Below are 21,066 nucleotides of genomic sequence, written 5' to 3'. Positions count from 1 at the left end.
TTTTCATTCATTTCAAAAGAATTTATAATTTCTTGCCAAAGCACTTTTTGGATGGCTGCTTTAAAGTCCTTGTCAGATGATCCCAACATCTGAATCATCCTGGTTTCAGCATTAGTGGATTGTCTTTTCTCATTCGAACTGTGGTTTGAGCTAGCATATTAGGCAACTTCAGGCCCTATTTAAGGCCCTACCCTATTTGGCTGGCAGTCTCACTTTTTAGGTGTAGTATGTAGGTTCTTATATACTTTTGGAGGCTGGAGTTACAATGACCATTTAGTTTCCAGAACCCTTGCATTTCTATTCTGGTATGCTTTGTACTTCTGGTTCTACTGGGGTTGGTATTAGCTTGATACCAAAACCAGACAAAGATGGTACAAACATTATATACAGGTCAATGTTTTTCATGAATATAGATGTGAAAGTCCTTAACAAAATATTATCAAGTAGAATTCAGCAAAATATATAAAGAATCCTACACCATGGCCAAATGGGGTTTATTCTAGGGAGGGAAGACTAGTTCAATATTCAAAAATCAATCAATGCACTACATCAACAGGCTAAAGAAGAAAAATCACATGATTATATCAAGAACGGATGCAAAAATTTTTTTTGACAAAATTCAACACCCATTCCTGATTGAAAACTCTCAGAAAAATAGCAATAGAGAGAAAATTTCTCAACTTGTTAAGAGCATCCAAAAAAAAAAAAAAAAAAACCCTACAGCCAACATCGTATTTAACGATGAAAGACTGAATGCTTTCTCACTAAGGTTGGGAACAAGGCAAGGATGTCTTCTCCCATCACACTTATTCATTACAGTGCTAGAAGTTCTAGCCAATACAATAAAGAAGGAAAAGGCAATAAAAGGATCACAAATCAGAACGAAAGAAAGAATACTGTCCCTATTTGCAGGAGACATGTTATCTTTGTTGGAAAACCCTAGAAATGTGCAAAAATACTTCTTAAACTAGTAAGTTCAGCAAGGTGTCAGGGTGCAAGATCAATACATAAAAATCAGTTGTATTTCTGTAAACTAGGGATGAACACATGGGGCAACAAAATTGAAAATACAATACAATTTACAATCCTTTTTTAAAGGGAAAGAAAAATTCTTAGGTGCAAATCAAATAAAAATTTTAGGACTTGAAAATGGCAAAACACTAATTCTTAAAAAAATTGAAGAAGATATAAATAAATGGAGAGATATACCATGTTCATGGATGGAAGACTCAATATAGTCAAGATGGCAATTCTCCCCAAATTGATATACATGTTTAATGCAATTCTGATAAAATTCCCAGCAAGATTTTTTGTAAGAATAGGCAAAATTATTATAAAATTTATATTGAAAGGCAAAAGAACTAGAATAGCTAAAACAGTTTTGAGAAAGGATAAGGTGGATGAGATCAGATTACCCAAATTCAAGATTTCAGTAATCAGGACAGGTGAGGTAATCAGTGAGGTATTGGCAGACAGAACAACACATAGTCTGCAGAACAGAATAGATAACCCAGAAATAGATTCACACAAATATGCCCAATTAATTTTTGACAAAGGAGCAAAAGCAATTCCATGAAGATAAGACAGCCTCTTCAACAAATCATACTGGATCACTTGAACATCCACAGGCAAAAAATGAACCTGGATGTAGACCTCATTCTTTATGCAAAAATCAACTCAAAATGGATTGTGAACTTAAACATAAAAAGATATAACTTCTAGAAAAAAGATAGAAGAAAATCTTTGAGACTTGAGACTAGGCAAATGTTCTTAGATTTGACACCAAAAGAATAATCCATGAAAGGAAAAATTGACAAGGTGAACCTTATCAAAATTAGATACCTTTGTTCTGTAAAAGATGCTGGAAAGAAGATGAAGGGACAAATTATAGACTAGGAGAAAATACTAGCAAATCATATACTCAGCAAAGGACTTCTGTATGAAATAAAGAACTCTTAAAATGCAACAGTAAAACTAAAAAATTACAATCAGAAAGTGCAAAAGACCTGGTGATTCACAGACCTGTACCCCTGGGGCCAATAATACATTGTATGTTTATAAAAAAATTTAAACATATTTTTTGAAAAGTGCAAAAGACATGCACAGACATTTTGCTAAAGACGATATACAGAAACTTGTAGACAAACATCCATAGTAGCCTTATACTTAATAACCAAAAACTGGAAGTTATCTAAATGTCTTTCAAAGAATGAATGACTAAAGAAACTCCAGTACATTCATACAATGGAATATTACTCAGCATTATAATGCAACTATTTTTCTTCTAAAGATTTTATTTAGTTAGTTATTTGTTTGTTTGTTTGTTTGTTTTCCAGAGAGATAGAGAATGAGAACACAAGCAGGGGGAAGGGCAAGCAGAGGGAGAAGCAGGCTCCGCCCTGAGCAGGGAGCCCAGAACCCAACATAGGGCTCGATCCCAGGACCCTGAGATGATGACCTGAGTTGAAGGCAGATACTTAACTGACTGAGCCACCCAGGTGCCCCGAAAATGCAACTGTTAATCATTCAAAACTTGGATGAAACTCAAGAAATTCAGATGAATAAAGAAAGCCAATCTCAAAAGGACACCTGCTACAAGATTCCATTATGTAACATTTGTATAACAACATAATTGTAGAAATGGGGAACAGATTGGTGGTTGTTAGGGGTTGAGGTATAAAGGAGAGAGTGGATGGAGTCAAAAAGGGTAACAAGGGAGTTTTTTTGCCAGTGCAGTTGAGTATCTTGATGTGGTGGCGGTTACACAAAGCTGTACATGAAATAGAATTCCATCCCAGGAAACTCTGCAATTCCTGGCAAACTGAGACAACTGGTCACTCTAGCAGGAGCCATCCTTCAGCCCTTGCAGACCCAAGAAAAATGTTGGCCTTCACCTGGAAGAAAATCCAGGTCCTCTGGCTGTTTAGGAAAAAGAAAGTGTAGTGGTCAGATCCAACACAGGCAAGAACTACTGCCTCTTTAAGGCAAGAATGAGAGTGGTCCAGTGTGATAGAATGGCCCAATGTTCACCAAACTCTTTTGGTTTTCTTCCTGAGCACGTGGCTAGACTGCATTTCCCAACCACCCTTGCAGGTAGGTGTGGCTACGTGACTGAATTCTAGCCCGTGGGAGGTGGGAGGACATCGGTATCCCCCATAGACGATCCTCCATGCCTTGCCTCACCCACAGCAAGCTTGAAGCCATGTACTGAGAGCAGAGCACAAGCTGGAAGGAACCTGAGACCCGGCTGTCCACGCAGGGGAAGGATTTGCTGATCCAGAACACCCAATAGGACTGTCATGTGCTGTAGCCATTATACCCGTCTTCATCTATTTGTGACTGTGTCCTGTGGTTCCTTAACTGATGCCCCTAGTGTGCACACCTCCTGGGATGCCACTGGCCTTGATGTCCTCTCTGGATGCTTGTCTTGAGGATGACCAGATGGCAGGCTAAGATTCCCAGACAGCCTCCTATAGCTACAGAGACCCTGAAACCCTCTGTACATCTCACAGCTGAGTAGAGGTCTGAGTTCTGGCTTACAGAATCTGAGAAATAGCGGATTCTAAAAGGATTGTAAGGCTCTCAGAAAACACAAAAACCCATCCGTGCCACTGAACAAGGGGGAACTGAGCCCAAGACAGCAGGAGGTTCCTGAGGTCCTACAGTGAATCAGTGGGTGAGTGAGCCCTCATTCATCCATTCTTTTATTCATTCCACACATATTTATTAAGCACTTTCTGGGTTACGCATACAGATAATATAGAAGATTCCTGCCCTCGTAGAACTTACAAAGAAGCCAACTGCAAACTCAAACAAGACTATGTACTTGGTACTGTGGAGAATAAAGCAAAGTAAGGGGGTAAAGGAAATGTTCGGCTTTATCTGGAGCGGTCAGAGGGGTCCTCTTTGAGGAGGTAACCTTGAGAGGAGCAGGTCCTGAAAATATCTCCGGAAGGATTTTCCAGACGGTGGGAACAGAAAAAAGCCCTGCTGAGAGCACACAGCAGAGTCTGATAGAGAGGAGGCTGGGTAGGTGGAGCACAGGACGTGGGAAGAGAAGGACTGAGAGGCTACAGCCTGCAGAGCTGGGTGTCTGTCCAATAGCCATGGCCTTGGCACACACCACCACCCCCATCCCTGCCACCATGCACATTGCTCTTTCCCAGCCCTACTCACCCCAGGGCTATCCTGTTCTGGACTCTGGAGACTTCAGGACTGGGGGGTGGTTGAATAGGGGCTGACTTTCCAACTTCCTCCTCCAGATCTTCTAGGGTTACCTCATTTCTCCCCATACCTGAATTCCATGTAGAAACCAGGAGACTCCTCTATCCAGAGAGCTCATCCGTTCATTCATTCTACAACATCCAGTGTGGCCCAGGGCTCCAGGGACCCAGATATGACCTCATCTCTGGCCTCCCAAGAGTTGACAATGTAGAGTGAGGGACAGAGACATCAAGAGTTACCACCTAGGGCCAAGCTGTGATAAAGAAATTGTGGGAGCCCAGAGAAAGAACTGAACGTGGCCTGAGAATCCAGGAAGGCTTCCTGGATGAGGGGCATATCTAGGGCAGGGTCCTGAATGAGTCAGCAAAGAAAGGGGATGAGATGTGTAGGCCAATATTTCATGGAGAGGCCACACAGGAAAGGCTCAGAGGGGTGGAGGGCCTGGGACTCACTGAGGATGGAGAGAAGGGGCTAAGGGGGACAAGCCACACACACAGGAAAAGGAAAGGACAGTTGTTCAGCAAGAGACTGTCCAAGCTACGTTTCACTGTGTCCTGAGTAGTGGCCCAGAGGGCAGGCGCTGGACGCAGACAAGGCGCTGACCTGCTGGGTGTGGTCTTGGGCAAGTCACTGGCCTCTTTGAGCTTCTTTCCTCCCTGTAAAGTGGGGCTGATCAGAGTAGACCTTCACTGGGTGACTTTGAAGATGATATTATGTGTAAAGCGCTTAGCACAACCCCAAGCACACAGGCATCAAAAATGATAGTTACCATTATTATTACTGGTCTTGGTTAAGGTGGGGAGTGTGACCGGAGGCAGGAGTGCACTGTCTGCTGGGTAGGTGGAGGGATCCGGCTGTGAAAGGGTTAAAACGGCCAGAGCTGCTCCCCATCCAGTAGATAAGGTTGGAGGAAACACAGTCCAGTGAATTTATGAGGTGCCGGTCACTTGGCATCAAAGATTAGGGGCTCCCCGCAGGCCGCGCAGGAAACATGCAAGGTCCGTGGCCAGAAGGGTCCCGGGACTCTCTTGAAAGAACAAGGCAGAGCAGAGAGTGTGCACACCAGACGGTCAGGCCTCAGGGTACGGGACTGAGAGACACAGAGAAAACAAGAGGAAGTTCAGAAGTGGCCCCCGAAGGGCCAGGCGCAGGAGCCAGGAGCAACAGAAGAGGGAGAAAATCGGAGGCAGGTGGGGAGTAGGGTGTCCGGGGTGCCGAGAGCGCCGGGATGGGGGTCACTTGGCGGTCGCGCGTTTGTACCTGCGTCTGGCCGGCCGGCGGCGGCGGGTCTGTGAGTGCGGCAGTGCAGGGGGCGGAACGACGCCAGACCGCGGACTGCCGGACCGACCGACCTCCCGACCCCAGCCAGGCTACCCCCGCCGGGCGACCCCCGCCCCCCGCCGCGCGCGCCGTCTGAGCGGGTTAACGCGCCGCCCCACGCGCCGGCTCCTCCCAGCCAGGGCAGTGTCCCGGCTCCGCAGACGCCCTCACTCGACCTGGCGGCCGGCCCCTGGGCGGACGGCGCGTGCCTGGCGGCGGTATCGAGCCCTCGCCCCGCGGATGTGTCCGCGCGCCGGGAGCAGCCATCGGGCCTCCGGGGAAAGCCCCGCGCGCCAGCCCCGACCAGGCTGCCCAGATGCGGGCGCCACTCTGCCTGTTGCTGCTCCTCGCCCACGCCGTGGACATGCTCCCAGCGAGCCGAAGGAAGAAGCAAGGTACGAGGGGCAGCGGGCTGGTGGCAGGGCGTGCACGGCGGGGCAAACTGGGCGATGGCCCTTGGAACATCAGCATGGTGTCCCGGCACCATGGACCACTCACACCTCCAATGGCCCACTTTACAGACAGGTAGACTGAGGCCCAGGGCACCTGTCTAGCAAGCTGGCTTGCTCTCCAAGGAAGGAAGGGCTGGTAGGGCTCTCTCACTGACCCACTCCCTATAGTAGCAGCATTGCTGAGAAGGAGGATGGCTCTGTGCAAAGACAGGAGGCCCCAAGTGCCAGGTCAGAGGACACTGGGACTAAGGGACAGAATTAGTGGCTTAGAAGCCATGCCAAGAATCCATGCTGAACCGAGAGAAAACATATACAGTGTTGGGCTGGGAGTCCAGATGGCCCGTTCTCAGGCCCATCATTGACCCTGACTCACCTTGTCACCTTCCGGGCGCAGGCGGCAGTATTCCTTCATGGGCCCCCTCTGGCCCTCTGGCCCCCTCTGATATGAGCTTTGGGAATTCAGGGAGACCTGAGACCAGAATTCAAGTCCATTTGTTCTGAGATGACCCAGCGGAAGCCCCAGAGTCCCCCCAGTTTTTCCATCTTGACTTCCTGGGAACATTCAGAAGGTAAATCAAGGTCAAACTAGAAATGTACCTGGGGCCCATAGGGTCCTATGTCCCCGTCGCTCACTGTGAGAGTCAGAATGTCCTCAAGAGGTGCGTTTGAGGTCATTGCTGCAGAGTGGGGGTCGGCAGAGCCTGCCTGGCTGAGGAGGATGAGCAGGGGAGCAAGTCTCCTGAGCTGGTACCAGTCTGAGAGGCAACCTTGGAATCCCAACCACTGTGCCAAGGTTTTCTCTCATTAAGGGAATCCCTACCACTTCCTATGTCAGCTGGATGCCAAGGCTTTACAGGTTAGGGAACTTTGCTAAGCTGTCCTGCGAGGTCCGAACAAGGCTACATGGGAATAAGAAAGAGAGTCTGCCTTCTAGAAGCTTCTAGTTCGTTTGAGTGAAAAGCCCTGCATGGACACAGTTACTCCTGGAGTGGAGCAGGAAGCAGAGAGGGACTTTGGGAAAATGGGGAAGTGGGATTGGGTGGGGGTGACCGACCCAAAGAGCTCCCATCCCTGGTGTGACTGGATGGAGGGACCCAGGGGTCTGAGCAGTGGGTGGGCTTCAGGGGAACTGGGGCAGGTTTGGGACTTTGTGGGAATGTTCCTCCATGAATGGCCCTTGGACGGTGTCTTCCTCAATGACCAGCTGAGTGACCTTGGGGAAGTCACTTTGCCTCTCTGAGCCTGGGTTTACCCATCCGACAGTCTTTTAGAATATCTCTGAGATTTTTCTCAGTTTTCAAACAGACCGAAGAAATAAAAATAAAAACTTTCTCCTCATTGACTCCCCTTTAACAAAAGGAATGATAATCTGGAACATTGGACTCACAGGCAGCTGTGGGCAAGACTGAATGTGTATGTTTGTTAAGTGAGTAGCCAAGTACACGGGCTCCTAGGGGCACTTGTCGGTACCAGTCATCGTCATTTCCCGTGTCTGGTGTCCCTGGCTACTCACAACAGCCTCACAGGGGTGGGGGGGAGGGCGGGCAGGGCGATGCTTATGATCTGGATGAGGATTCAGAGAGGGAAACTGATTTGTCCAAGGTTGCACAGCAGTTAAGTAGCAATGCAGGCTGGAATCCCACTGTGCCTGTCAGGATGGCTCCTGAGCTGTTGGCCTTCCCTTTCCCCCTTCCCAGAATCTCCATTTCTGCATCTGAAGAGGAGTTGGTTGGGGAGATCTTTAAGATGCTTTACAGCTCTAAAAAGACCCCCCCCACACACACACACACACACAGAGATTAAAGAAAAAGAAAACCTCCACTCCCTCTCCCCATCCCCAGTTGCTCGGTGAAGAGGTTGGACATGACTGCTCCCGATGCTGCCCCTGTTTGGGAAAGGGGCTCTTGGCGCCCCTCCCCACAGTAATTGATGTCTTGTGTATAGGACATAAACATGCCCCCTCCAGCATCTCCTGAGAGAGGCTTGTAGCTCCACTCATCAGTCAGGTGCAATGGAGAGAGCCTTGGATTTCACTCCCACCCCGGGACCCCTTTGCACCCAGATGGTGGACTCCCATGCTCCTGCCAACACCCTCAGTTTCCCCATTGGCTCTGGGTGGGTGGATGGAGGGATAGGAAAACCCTTCCTAGAGCATATTCGGCAACTGGTCTTAGGAGTCCTGGCCAAATAGGTTTGAGAAATGCTGGGTTTAGCAGATTTCTCCACTGCAGGACTTATCAGAGCATTCATGGTAAAGCAGTGGGGCTAGACAGCAGGACATTTCCCAAAGTAATTATGCAGGAGAGGGCCATTTTTCATGAGACAGCTGTTTGGAAAACTCCACACAACATCCCTGAGGGTCTTAGCGGCTTTGACATTTTGCTGTCACTGTAGAAGGAGACTGTGTCCTGAAGACACCTAGGCCCTGGCCATGGTGTCATCCATCATCCATCCTTTCACCCGTTCATTCAACAAAAGCTGGAAAGCTTGCAGACACCAAGGTCTAAAGACCCAGGACCTGCCCTTAAGCAGCTGCCACGGTGGAGGAATACCCCTTCCCTGACTTCCCCAACCCCCACTCCATCCCCGAGTCCTGGGCCTCAGTCTTCGGCCTGCTCTGCAAGGCCCAGCAGCTGTCCAGCCCAAGCTGCCACCCGTGGGGCCTGGCACCCGCAGACCCGTGCTTCCTCAAGCCTGGCGTCACTGTTTTCCGATGAAACCCAATTTTTCTGTTTCTTTCCTTCTTTTTTTCTTTAATTTTTCTGTTTCTAAGACAAGAAAGAATGAAAGAAAACTCTTGAGAAAGGTTCTTGGATCTCAAGTGTCTCTTACAAAACAACATGTTGATTAATTAAGTGTAAATGAATCAGAACCAGATGGAAACATTTCTCTTGAGACATGCTGGGGTGTCCAGGCAATGGGACAGTCAGGGAGCGTGAGGGAGCTCCAGTCTGCACCCCCCAAACCCTGATACAGAGTTTCATTTAGGCAACAAGAAAAAGGCAGGCCATGACAGACTTCCCAGTAGGTGCTTTGTAAAGATTCTACCACTTCTCCCTCCCATTTGACAGCAGGCTAGGGTGCTCTCTGGATTGGGGAAGAAAGGGGCTTTCATGTGCGTTGAGTCTCACTTCTGCCCTTGTCCCCTCAGTGAGTCTCTTTTTCTTCATCTATAAAAAGACTGTGGCAGCAGCTCCCTTGAGTGGGATGAGTATGATCATTCTTTATAAACTGCAAAGTCCCGCATGGACCTCAGGGCAGGCAGCACTGTCCCCCTGTCCCCTGTGTGTAGCAGGGATGCTAAGACCCAGCAAGCAGGTGCCTGAGGCAGTGGCAGAAATGGGGAAGGATCCTGGCTTCTTGTCTGCAGGGCTGGCCCAGGGCCGGGCCCAGAACAAGGGGCATCTCCCTCGCTAATGGCCTCCAGGTGACACCAGGTAAAGACACCCATCAGAGGCAGCTCTGGAAGGGGAACCAGCTGCTAACGGATGGAGTAAGGGGTGTTACCCATACCCAGAGGGTTCGGGAAAGGCACTACATGTCAGTAGAAGGCTACCAGCAGAGTGCAAGTCATTTTTGCCCCTTAGGGCCTGGGTTTCTTCATAAAATAGGTCTGCTTGAGAAAAGGAAAGCAGTATGTTTGGCACTCAATAAACTTATCTCTGATCCCATGCCCTCTCGCTCTGCAGCCAGTTCTGGAGCCAAACTTGGGCTTGAAGGAGATGCTGCTTTCATCTCACACATCCCCCATCCTTGGGGGCACCCACCTCCCTCTGCAGGGATGGGAACCACTCAGCCCCCACCCAGTCACCAAAGGAGAGCCTTGAGGCCACTTAGCGAGGGCTGGCCACGTGCCAGGGGTTCTGCACTGTGGGACTCCTCCCTATCACACTGCCTAGTGGACACCCATTTCCCAGACAAGGGAACAGAGGCTCAGAAAGTCCACTGACCTGTCCAGGAACTTTGGGACCAGGGACCCAGCGTCTTGGAAGCTCCAGAGCCTGTGCGTAGAAATATACATGGGTCCTGTTGATGACTTGCCAGGGGCTGCAAGGGTGATGGCATCTGAGAGGGGCCTCATCACAGGGATTTTGTCAGGAGAGGTGGGAGCAGGGACAAGGCTGGGGACTCTAGCAGGAGAAAGGGAGGGTCTGGTCAGGTGGAAAAGGGGTTGTGTGGCCAGAGGAAGAGAGGTCCAACTGCAGACAGGGTGAGAATCCAGTCACAGAGGGGCCTTGGATGCCACTGGCATGTCGCCTTTATCCCAAAGAAATACTCCCTGAGCCCCTCCTCCAGGCCAGGCTCTGGTCTAGGTGTTGACAAGGACGGTAGAGATGTGCTCTGCCATCCCCGTCTGTCAGAGGGCTCGGTGTCTCCTTGAGATGTCAATTACAGACCCGTCAGGAAGACAGACACAGACAGGACCCTACTGCCCCTCAACACAGCCTTCAGTGGCAGGTCTGGGGTGTTCCTGGTCTCAGCTGAGCCATCTGACACTCAACAAGGGGATATTGCTTGGCTAAGGTCACCTTACCTGTTCTCTTCTCCTGTGTCTTTGTGTCCGTCAATCAGTTCACTGTTTATTCACCCATTTTTCCGTCTAGTGAGAAAACAGACTCTGGTATGAATGCACAGTTTTCAAACTGAGGTTTGCAACCCATCTGCAAGATCAGGGAATTAATTTAGGAAGTACAGCTGAGCAGTGAACGAAGTGGAGTACAGTGCAGCCGAACAGAACATGACAGTGTAGGATAGAAAATATGGGGGTGGTGGTGGTGTCAGAAAACTTTCTTTGTAGAGGGCCAGACAGTAAATACTTCCGGCTTTACGGGCCACCAATGCCATGTCCCATACTCTTCTTTGTTGCTGTTGGAAACCCTCCTCAGTTCACAGGCCATATGAGGAGGCCAAGGGCCCGATTTGGCCCAGAGGCTAGAGATAGCTAACCTCCTTTTTAGAAAATATCAGAACATATTGCAAGTATTAAGATTAAATATTACTTTGAGACGTGTGTTTCCATTTACACGTACAGGTTGAGTGTGTGTACGAGGAAGCAAGTGTGCATGCTCGTGTGTGTGCACAGAGTCGGGTGTGAGAGCATGTGAGTGTTTGTACTGATGTGTGTTTTCAGAATGTTGTGTGTGAACTGATATAATACAGGAATTTTTACCGCCGTCAAGGAAGTGTGGAGGCTGTCGGATCAGCTGAGCCCAGTACAGTCTTTGTAAATCTCTCAGAGACAGGTTCCAGGAGGTCCCTGTATCACAGATGGGGACACTAAGGCCCCATGGGTCCCAGAACAGATGGCCTGTGAACCCAGGGAGCCCCGCTGCAGAGTTCCACCTGCGACACCAGATTGCCTCAATGAGCAGCAATGGTCCCTGACACATTGTGCAAGCTGTATGCTTATTTTTGGTGGACGTGAATTGGTGGCCTTGTCCTTCTCAAGGCATGTGGCTTGTAGCCCCAGAAGACAGAGCAATGATTGTGTCTGTGTCTGTCATCAGACACTCCTGAGCAGCTGGTGAGCCCCAGACATCGTGGGAGCCTTTCTCACTGATCCTGCTGGGCCAGCATGGTTGCTCCCTATGCCTTTCCAGAAAAGGAAGGCTGCTTCAGAGAAGGGACGTGATTTGTCCCACGTCACATAGGAAACAGATGTGTGGCCTGGATCTTCCAGGTTCCAGACCCACAGGAGCAAATCCTGCCTACTACAGACTTCTCTGGAAAACCCACGCAACACCATGAACCGCCCTGTGGTTCACACAGCACTTTACACTTTGCGGAAGGGTTCCACTTTCCTTTTTTTATAGAATAATGGAATGCTAGGGCTGAAAAGGACCTTTGAAACCAAGACTTGTGTGAATGGAGGTTCAAGCAGGGAAACACCTCACCCCACCCCCACCCCCGGGATCCGGTGCCTATCACCACAAGAGGCCAGCCTGGGCTTGAGAGCCTCCAACGGGCCCCTGGAGTGACCAGAGTGCCTCACAGGCTCCGTGGCTTGGCTGTGTGCTTCCATGAGCAGGAGCCGGCTGAGGCCCCGGGCCAGACCCTGGGCATGGTGGATACCCAGGACCAGGCCCTTCATGTGCATTTCCACACACGTACATGTTCCTAAAAACATACTTTTTTTTTCTTTAAAAATACTGAACTTTCGCTGGCATCCAAGGTTTTTAAAAGTCTGTTTTTGATTTGGTTTTACTGTCGAACGTTTACTCTGTGCCAGATGTTGTTACCTGTTATTTTATTTTATTTAACAACATCAGGCACTGTTCTAAATACTTTATATGTATGAACTGGTTAAATTTTCTTAATAAACCTATGAGACAGGTCCTATTATTATCCCCGTTCCACAGATGAGAAGACTGAGGCACAGAGAGGTTAATTAACTTGCCCAAGGTCACACAGCCCAGGTTCAAATCCTGCCTGGTCTCAGAGCCCGAGCTCTACTGAGCTCAGTTATCTCCCCAGCCTTACTTAATCCTCATAGGTTGCTGTGAGGACTATGATCCATATTTTAGAGTGGAGGAAACTGATTTAAGAGAAGGGGGTGTTAGTTGAAGAGTATGAAAATTGCCATTTTTATAGGTCAAAAACAGCCCAAATATTAGCAATTTCATATACTTCAGTCCACTAGCTTGGCAAAGTAAGTTTGGCAAAACCAGGATTTAAACCCAGACAATTAATTCCAAAGGAGGGTGCATAACTACCCCGCCAGGCCCTCTCCCAGTTTAGCCACAGAATAGCCCAGGAGGTGGTGTGACCCTATTTATTCTACAGTGGAGGCCTTCCAAGCTCCGAGAGGGCAATTGACTTGCCAAGGGCACAGAGCCAGGATGGGGAGAGGCTGAGATGTGCCTCCAGGTCTCCATGGGCTGGAGCCTCCTTTCTTGGCCTGTGCAGCCAGCGGTGCCATTCAGACAAATGCCTTTCAGCCCCAACCCGGGGATCCCTCCAGGTCCCACAGGGAATGATCTGGTTCCCATCACGGATGGGTGAGGCCCTCCTTTTGGGCATGACTGTGGCGGACTGGGCCACCACCACCTGCCCTGGGATGATTTCTTGGAATCACACCACATGATTCACAGAACCCCCTTCTCTGTGGTCCCCACTGGGGGCCCCAGTCTGCCATTATGGTGGGGGTTCTGTTTCACCAGCTCAAAAGAAAGGCATTCCCATGCCTGGGGGACCCAGACCACATGGGGAAAACCACTCACTTTTGCCAGAAGCCTCCACTTTCCCTGAAGCCCAACAGCGGTGCCCACATCCGCAGGGGTGGAGACTCGCAGGGAAGGAATGTCACGGCTGCCCTTCCGGAGCCTGCCCTGGTGTTGGCACAGGGGCACAGCTGTCTCTAGCAAGCCCCACATGAGCAGGGGGTGGCCAGCAGGCTGTCACGAAGGCCATGGGCTCTGCCATTCACTAGCTGAGTGACCTTGGGCATATCATCTCTCCCTTCTGTGCCTCCGTTGGCTGACTTGCAAAAGACATTTCTAGCAAATAGGGGGAGCTCTCAAGAGTTCCAGCACCAGGCGGGGAGGGTGGGATTTGGGCTGTGACACGCCTGGGCTGAGCTCCCATCTCCGCTCCTGCCGTGCTTGGGTGAAAATATTCCATTACCGAATCTCAGTGTCATCTGTCAGAATCTTGGGAACGATCAGAGCATCTATATCATATAGTTGTCTTGAGGATCAAGATTATGCATGTACCCCACCTGAGAGATAGTAGGTGTTCAATAAATGGTGGTAACCCTCATGCGCCATGGGAGGTTGGCTCTTGCTAGCATCCAGAACATTCCAGCCTGATGTCAGACCTGTCCCTGCCTGTGTTTGGAAGTCCTCAGGAGCCCAGATTCAGAGGGTAGAGTGGTCCTAAATGCTGTGTGACTGTGACACAGGATTACCCTCTCTGAGCCTCTGTTCCCTCCTCTATGAAACCGTTCCTCAGAGGACAGCAGTGAGGACGGAAGGTTGTGTGTGGTACGTGTTCGTGGTGCTGGTGTGTTTTAAATGTATAAATGATGTGATGGCTGTTTGTGGATGAGGCCATCGTGGGGCCTGACGTCCTATCCTCTGCCCACAGCAGGCTGGAAAAACCCAGTCAGATGCTGTCTTTTGAACATGCTTTTCCTTCCTCCTCCACCCTGCCCCTCTTCTGGCAGGCATTTGAGTCAATCAGACTCCTTAATTCATAGCATATTATCAGTACGGGGTCGTGTAAGAGCCTGCTCCTGTTTTGTATTTTATTTTCCTTTCTTTCTTTTTTAAATTGCTATGAATTGCCAAGTTCTTATTTTCTTCTTAAATCTGTTTCACTTACTTAAAATTCTTTCTTTTTTACTTTATGTAAACCCTTCCGTTTTGTTTTTTAGGTTTTCATTATTAGTAGTTGTAATGTCTAATTGTAATTAAAAATAATTTTAATGCATTTAAATTTATGTTATAGATGTAGTTTTAGTTTTACTCTTCTGTTCTTCTAAAATTTTTACTGTTTTAACTTTAAAATGTTATTTCTTTTATATTTTTGTCAATTTTAATTACTTTTACCTGATTTTCATTCCCCTTATTTTCATTTTTTAAAATGTTTAATATATTTTATTTTTATTTTGTCCACTTTTTTATTGTGTTTCCTGAATTTTTCTTGTCAATTTATAGGACATCCTTGTGTTACCACCTACATATTGACCCCCTGTTGGTTTTGACCTAGAAAATATTTTTCTTCAGTCTGACACCCATCTGGTAATTTTGGATGTCCTTTAGAGAATAGAAATCTCTACTTACTGTTCACATGATCAAATCTCATATGAGCTTTTTGGGGGTGGGGGTTTTCTTCTGCCTTACAGTCTAGGCTTTTTGATCTTAGAAAATGTCCTTATAAGGGTCCCTGGAAGGGCTCAGTCAGTGGAGTGTGCAACTCTTGATCCCAGGGTTGTGAGTTCGAGCCCTACACTAGGCATAGAGATGACTTAAAAATAAAATCTTTAAAAAGAAAGAAAGAAAGTGTCCATATAAGAGGTCTCGGTAGAAGGGTGTGAGCCCCTGGTTCTCCGTCCTTCCAGTGGACCACCCTTCCTGTGAGCCGTGCCTCCTTGGCAATGCTGACAGTCCTGGTACAGCAGCCCAAGGCCCCTCCCAGAAACATTTCTGGAAGTCTCAATGGCAGGTAGTGCTTCTCTGTTCACTCTTGTCCTTGAATGTCCTCAAGGACATATCCTCAACAGCCGGCACCTGCTGTTAGACCTTGGGGGCCCTGGACTGAGGGAGGTGGTGGGCCCCCTTCCTTCCTATGAGGAGGAAAGATGGCAGCTGGAGTCCCTGCCCCTGGAGATGGGGAAGTTGGCTGGCAGGGCATCCCAGTGGGGCTCAGAGTCCTCGCCATGGGCTGAGCAGCCCCATCCCGAGGCTGCCGCTCTCCCAGGGCTGCTTTGGCTGCAAGGTCACAGTTTGTGGATCATCTGATCTCCGGCATCCACACCCTACACCCCCACCACCACCAAAGAAGAAAGAATACAAGCACCCAGGACATTTGTGTGCAAAGCTGGCTACCCTGAAGGTCCTCCCTTCTTCCTGGAGTCAGTCTCCCCCTGTCTGTCCTCACAAACAGCTCAGAGACCCCTGTGGTTGACCTTGGGCCCTAAGGGACATATGACTTTCAAGGGCTTTTGTCTGCTTTTGAAGAGCCATGGGGCAGGAGTCCACAGGGAGGCCATCCAGGAGGTGGGATCCCCAGCAGTCCAGAGCTTGGAGTCAGGTTTGCCTCCACCCACCTCCTCGTTGTGAGCTCATGGGTCTACCACTTTATCTCACAGAGCCTCAGTTTCCTCCTCCATGAAAATGGGGCATGTGTAACCCCAGACTTGCAGAGCTGTGGTGAGTGTGAAAGATAGAACACAAGGATCGGGGTGAGAGGCTCAGCCAACATGAGCCAGGCTCTGCACACTCACAGCCCTGTTCCCTTCGAGCACCTGCCAGAACTCACAGTGACCAGCCCCTCTGGCTCCACGCTATCCATCTTGGTCCCAGACCTTTGTCCTGGTTTTAACTGGGCAAGAAGGATGGTTCCATTTTGCAGATGAGGAAACTGAGGCCCACTGACAGTGGCTGTTAAATTTTCAGACCTGTGCAAGCCTGGGTTTCGGTTTGGCAGAGACGGTGCCTCGGGGCCAGGAGAGGGTTAGAGCCAAGATCATGAACCTCCCCATTTCCCTGTGCTCCTACACCCCCACCACATGCTGTGCCTGTTTCCTCTTCTTCCATTCAGTCCCTGCCCCTTGGCTGCATATCATTTATTGAGCACCACTATGGGCCAGGTTGGGTGCGTTACAACCTTAGAAGATGGGTACCCATTTTACAGAAGGGAAAGTGGGACCCAGATGGGGGAAGTCAGTTACCCAGGTTCCCACCGCCCTCACAGAGTCTGGGTTGGAATCCCAGCTGGGGCTCCCAAGAGCTCCTTTTCACTGTGCCAGGAATTGGTTAGCTAAAACCCAGGGCAGAGCATAAGGCAAAGTCTGGCTCCCGCTTGGGGACTGCTTTTGTCATATATGCCAGGCATACAGCCAGGTACTCTGTGGGTTATCAACCCCATTTACCCTCCAGACAAACCTTGGATACCTTGAATAGCATCATTCTATTTTGCAGGTGAGACACTGAGGCTCAGAGAGGTCAAAGGGCCTTCCTAGGTCAAGGTGGCAAATCCTCGGGTGTGTGACCTGGGCTCCCACCTCCCCCTGGCGCTGTCTCCGCTTTCCCCATTTCCCGATGCCGGGCAGCTGGTCTGGGGGCCTGGCCCAGGCCCAGGCAGATGGTCACTGTGACTCACCACCTATTCTCAACTTGGAGCCCAGCTTAGGAAGCCACCGTGGCGGGGCCTCAGGTTCACAGCATCTGGAGGGTAGGGCGTGGGTGGCAGAGGCAGGGAGCACAACTGGAGGGCAAGGCTGCTTCACAACCAGAGGGGACCCAGGACAGGGACCTGGTCCTGGTAGCCCGTGGAAGTCAAGAGCAACAGCAGGGCAAGGAGGCCCAACCGGAAGTGATGGCAAGGGGAAGCGGAAGCAATTTGGCACTTACAGGGAGGCTGTGGGGTAGATCCCATCCTGGGATTCTCAGATTAGGTCTCTTTAGATCTGAGACTGATTAGTGGATCTGTAAGCCCCTACATGCGCCACACCAGGACTGGGCCACTTACCTTGTAGTAGCTAACGGGCAGAGCTTGCCTGTCCGCCCCCCACCCCGCCTGCTTCCACAGCTGCCAGCCTCGTCCAGACCACCTGGATGACCGTGCCCCTTCCCCGTCAGCACCTGCGGAAGCCCAGGCAGCCGTGCTTCTAGGAAGATCCAGCACCATGCAAACCGCTTCTGAGCCCACGCACCTGGGCTGGCCCGTCCGCCTGTCCGACCTCACCTGCCATGGCTCTCCCCTGACCACTGCCCTCTTCCAAAACAAGCTCTTTCCAGCCTCTGGCCCTCCGTGCTTGCTGGTCCCTATGCAGGAATACCTCTCCTAACTTTTGTTCACTCCTGGTCACTACCACAAATAATCGCTCTCTCCTTCTGGCTGCACACTTCATGAGGGGAAGACCCTCTAATTCACTGATGTGCCAGTGCTTAGAACAGTGCCTGGCAGAGAGAGGAAAGTCTCTGATAGGAGGGAACACATTTTCCAGTGAGTGGGTGATTGTCTCCATTTTCAAGTGAGTAGACTGAGGTTAAATGTCTCAGAAGTAAGCTTGGAGCTGGCATTTGAGAGCAGGGTTGTCTGATCCCAAACCTCGGGATGTGTATCCATCAGGATGAAATGCCATTTCCATGGTCTTTGGGTCCCCTCTAAAGGATGAGTGATTCTCTTGCCACTCCAGCTGGGTTTAGGGAGGTGGGGAAGTGCTCAGCCCTGCCCCAGCCCCTGTGGGACAGTTTTGGGGGGATCTTTTTCAGAAATCCATTTACACAGGTTGCAGAGGCAGGGGGTGGGGTGGGGGGAAGATAGGGGATGCAAAGATCGTTGCCCCCTCCCCACACTAAGCCCTGGAGCCAGCTACCAAGCCCCAGTTTCATACTCATGAGGCGGCTCTCTTTAAAACACTGTGGCAGGGACGGGGACGATTCAGAGACTGTTTCCACCCTTTGTCACCAATTTGGGCACTGCAAGATAAGTCCTGTTCATTCATTCATTCAACAAACATTTACAGAGCACCCTTGTACCCAGCGGGGTGCCTGGCGCTGGGAGGAGGGCTAAAAAAGACAGAGAGCGTGGGAAATTTACCTTTCAACTAGAACCATGTTGTGCATCTTTCTAAAAGTTTCAGTGGGTCTGGGATTTGTCTTTTGATTTTTGTCTAATAAATCAAATGAAAGCAAATGAGAAGGTTTTTTGTTTTTTTGTTTTTTGGTTTTTTTTTTTTTTTTTTGCTTCTTGTTTTCACCCTCATGTTCCTGGAGGTTAGAAAAGGGCCTGGCACATTGCGGGTATTCAAGAAATACCTCCCCAACGGGTGGATAGATCATGAATATTGGACCCTTACGCACAGTGGGTTTTGACAGATGGAGAAACTGAGGCCCAGAGACAGGGAGGACCTTGCCCTAGGGTCCAAAGATCTGGGACAAGAGTCCACATCTGGGGCTCTCTTCCTTTGCTGGGATTTGAGAGGGGAAGGGAGCCTGTGAGAAGAGGCCAGATCCACAATCAGATCTGTGAAGACACTTAGTCCATGCCTGGAGGTCCCACTGGATTCCTGATTCTGTCACCCCTCAGAGCCTCCTGGTCCCCAGGGTCCTGGCTGAGAGGAGCTGGGGTTATCCCTGAACACTGACAGGGTTTGGCATGAGGACCAGCCCTGACTTTTAGACCTGGTCACCTTCCCTGATGCTTACTGGCAGTGGAGCCCCAGGATTTCTCCGTGCTGAGCACCGATCATATACCCAACGCTTCCTTGGGCTTCATTTTATGAGGCGAGGAGGGTGTTTATGTTGGGCCTATTCTGAGGGCTAGAGTCTCCCTAATACTTAATAAAAACCACCAGTTCTTAAGACCACCTGGCTTTAAACCTAAGCTTGCCACTTATCAGCTGTGTGATCCTGGGCAACTTACCTACCCTCTCTGTGCCTTAACTTCTTTGTTTTAAGAGGATACCTCATAGGGTTGTTGTGACAGAGTCCGGCCATATAGGCGCTCCACACCGCTCATACCTACCGTCTGCTAGACCCTGTTCTAATTGTGTCAAACGCCAATGAACTGCACCTTCACAACAACATAAAAAGACAGGTAGTATCCCATTTTACAGATGGGGAAACTGAGGCTCACAGAGGTTAGGTGGAGGCTTAAACCCAGGCTGTCTGTCTCCAGCCAGTGCTGCTAACAGCTCTGCCGCTGCTCCTCCTGCCATTGGCACTGTGGGCCTTTGGGGCTTGAAGGTCATTAGAGATGCTCCAAGCCCTGAGGGGCTGCCTCCAGAAGTGGGGGATGGGAACGAAAAGGATCAGGCTCAAGATCCTCATCCTCACACCCAGCCAGGTTTCAGCCAAAGCAGCTCCATCCTTACCTGTCCTATTAACTCAGCATCCATATCCCATCTCGTTACAAAAAAAAGAAGGCTTCCGTGGCTGAAAATATTTTAAGTCCTTTATCAAGCCCCATCTTTTGTTTTCCTGCTGGGGAAACTGAGGCATGGGGCGATGAGGAACTCTGCCAAGATCATACAAGGAGTCTAAGTCCACCCCGAGACAGGTACCACTGTCCTCATCCCTAGCGCTGGGCTCTGTCAGCCACAGGACTTCCACGGGACAAAGGAAAGGAGGTTGTAGGTAGAGCTCTCAAACCTGGTACCCTCCTCAGATTAACTTTCAGAATCTGGGCTTTCCAGTTCCTCTTAGGAAGTTTCTCCCAAATCCAAAACTAAGGATGCACTGTATGTTGGCTAGTTGAATTTAAATACTTTAAAAAAATGAAAGTTTCCACTACCTTCTCAGGTATCCTGGCCCTTATATCTTCCTCAAAGCTTGTGGGAGCCTCCAGGTTTCGCCAGTGGGCATGGCCCCCCTCCCATGCTGCACTGGGTCTCCAGATTGGCTGGAGGAGTCCCAGCAGGGTCCTAACTGCTGCAAACATCCTCCTGCTGGGCCAGAGCTGTATAGCCTCTCAAAGAGCCAGAAGAGTCCTTCACAGATAAAGAGCAATGGGGAATCAAAAGCGTCCCAGGGGAGGGAGTGGTAATAAGCAGCCAACTCAAGCCAAGCACCACTAGGTACTGTATACATGGGTCTCAGAGTACTTCACGGCAGCCAAGTAGGTTTGGAGAGGATCAGAGAAGAAAGAGACCTGCCCGAGGTCACACAGCAAACCACAGAGACCCAGAACTGAAAGGAGCCAGAAACTGTCTAAGTCCACTCCCAGCTTACAAGTCCTCACTGAGTATCTACTGTATACCAGGCACCTGCTGTGCCAGGTGTAGGGCTATAGCTGGGAGGAAACATGCCAGAGACACGCGTGCTGCAGAGACATGCCGTTCACGGGGAGTGGGGGAGGGGCCGTGAGTTTCCTGAGCACCTGCTCTGCCCCGCTTTGAGCATAAGGCATTTGACAACCACCCTCCCCCGCCCCACAACAGCTATGTGAGTTAAAAACAGAAGAAACTCAGGCACAGGGTATTTCAGCAGCTTGTTCAGGGCTTCTCCCACAGCGAACCTGTGTCTGTTGCTGGAAAAGAAAAGGAACTGTTTTCTCAAGATTTTTTTGGTGGGGGGGTAACTGCGTCTACTTGACAATGTTGTAACTGTTTTAAACATAGGACAAGGCCAGACCGTTTCTTCTGCAATTGCACACCCTTGACGACACAACGACACTTTGACCCACAGAGGGTTTTGTGACAAGACTGTAGGCAGATTGATTTTCTGACAGTTTCACACTCGGGCCCGTCGTGTGATGCTTCTGTGTTCACAGATAACAGGTAGCTGCACTCTGGCAAGATGGGTCCTTGGCTTCTGGCTGCACACCCAGGGCTCCCACAGGAACACAAGCAGGACCATCCTTGAGGAGCGGTTAGGGGAGGGCAGAATGCATCTGCCCGGGC

The 21,066-nt window shown here is 49.8% G+C and overlaps 1 protein-coding gene across 1 annotated transcript in view; it reads left to right on the top strand.

Annotated features, from left to right (window-relative positions):
* The first annotated feature begins 5,796 nt into the window (after nucleotides 1-5,796).
* RSPO4 (R-spondin 4) overlaps nucleotides 5,797-21,066 on the top strand; it is a 29,431-nt gene continuing 14,161 nt past the window's right edge. The window contains exon 1 of the mRNA XM_059134336.1: nucleotides 5,797-5,939. Within this exon, the coding sequence (XP_058990319.1) occupies nucleotides 5,861-5,939 (79 nt within the window). The 5' untranslated portion in view covers nucleotides 5,797-5,860. The remainder of the gene's footprint in view (nucleotides 5,940-21,066) is intronic.

The sequence above is a fragment of the Mustela lutreola genome, chromosome 9, assembly GCF_030435805.1.
Source record: "Mustela lutreola isolate mMusLut2 chromosome 9, mMusLut2.pri, whole genome shotgun sequence".
NCBI lineage: Eukaryota > Metazoa > Chordata > Mammalia > Carnivora > Mustelidae > Mustela > Mustela lutreola.
This window is presented reverse-complemented; position numbering and strand designations above follow the sequence as displayed.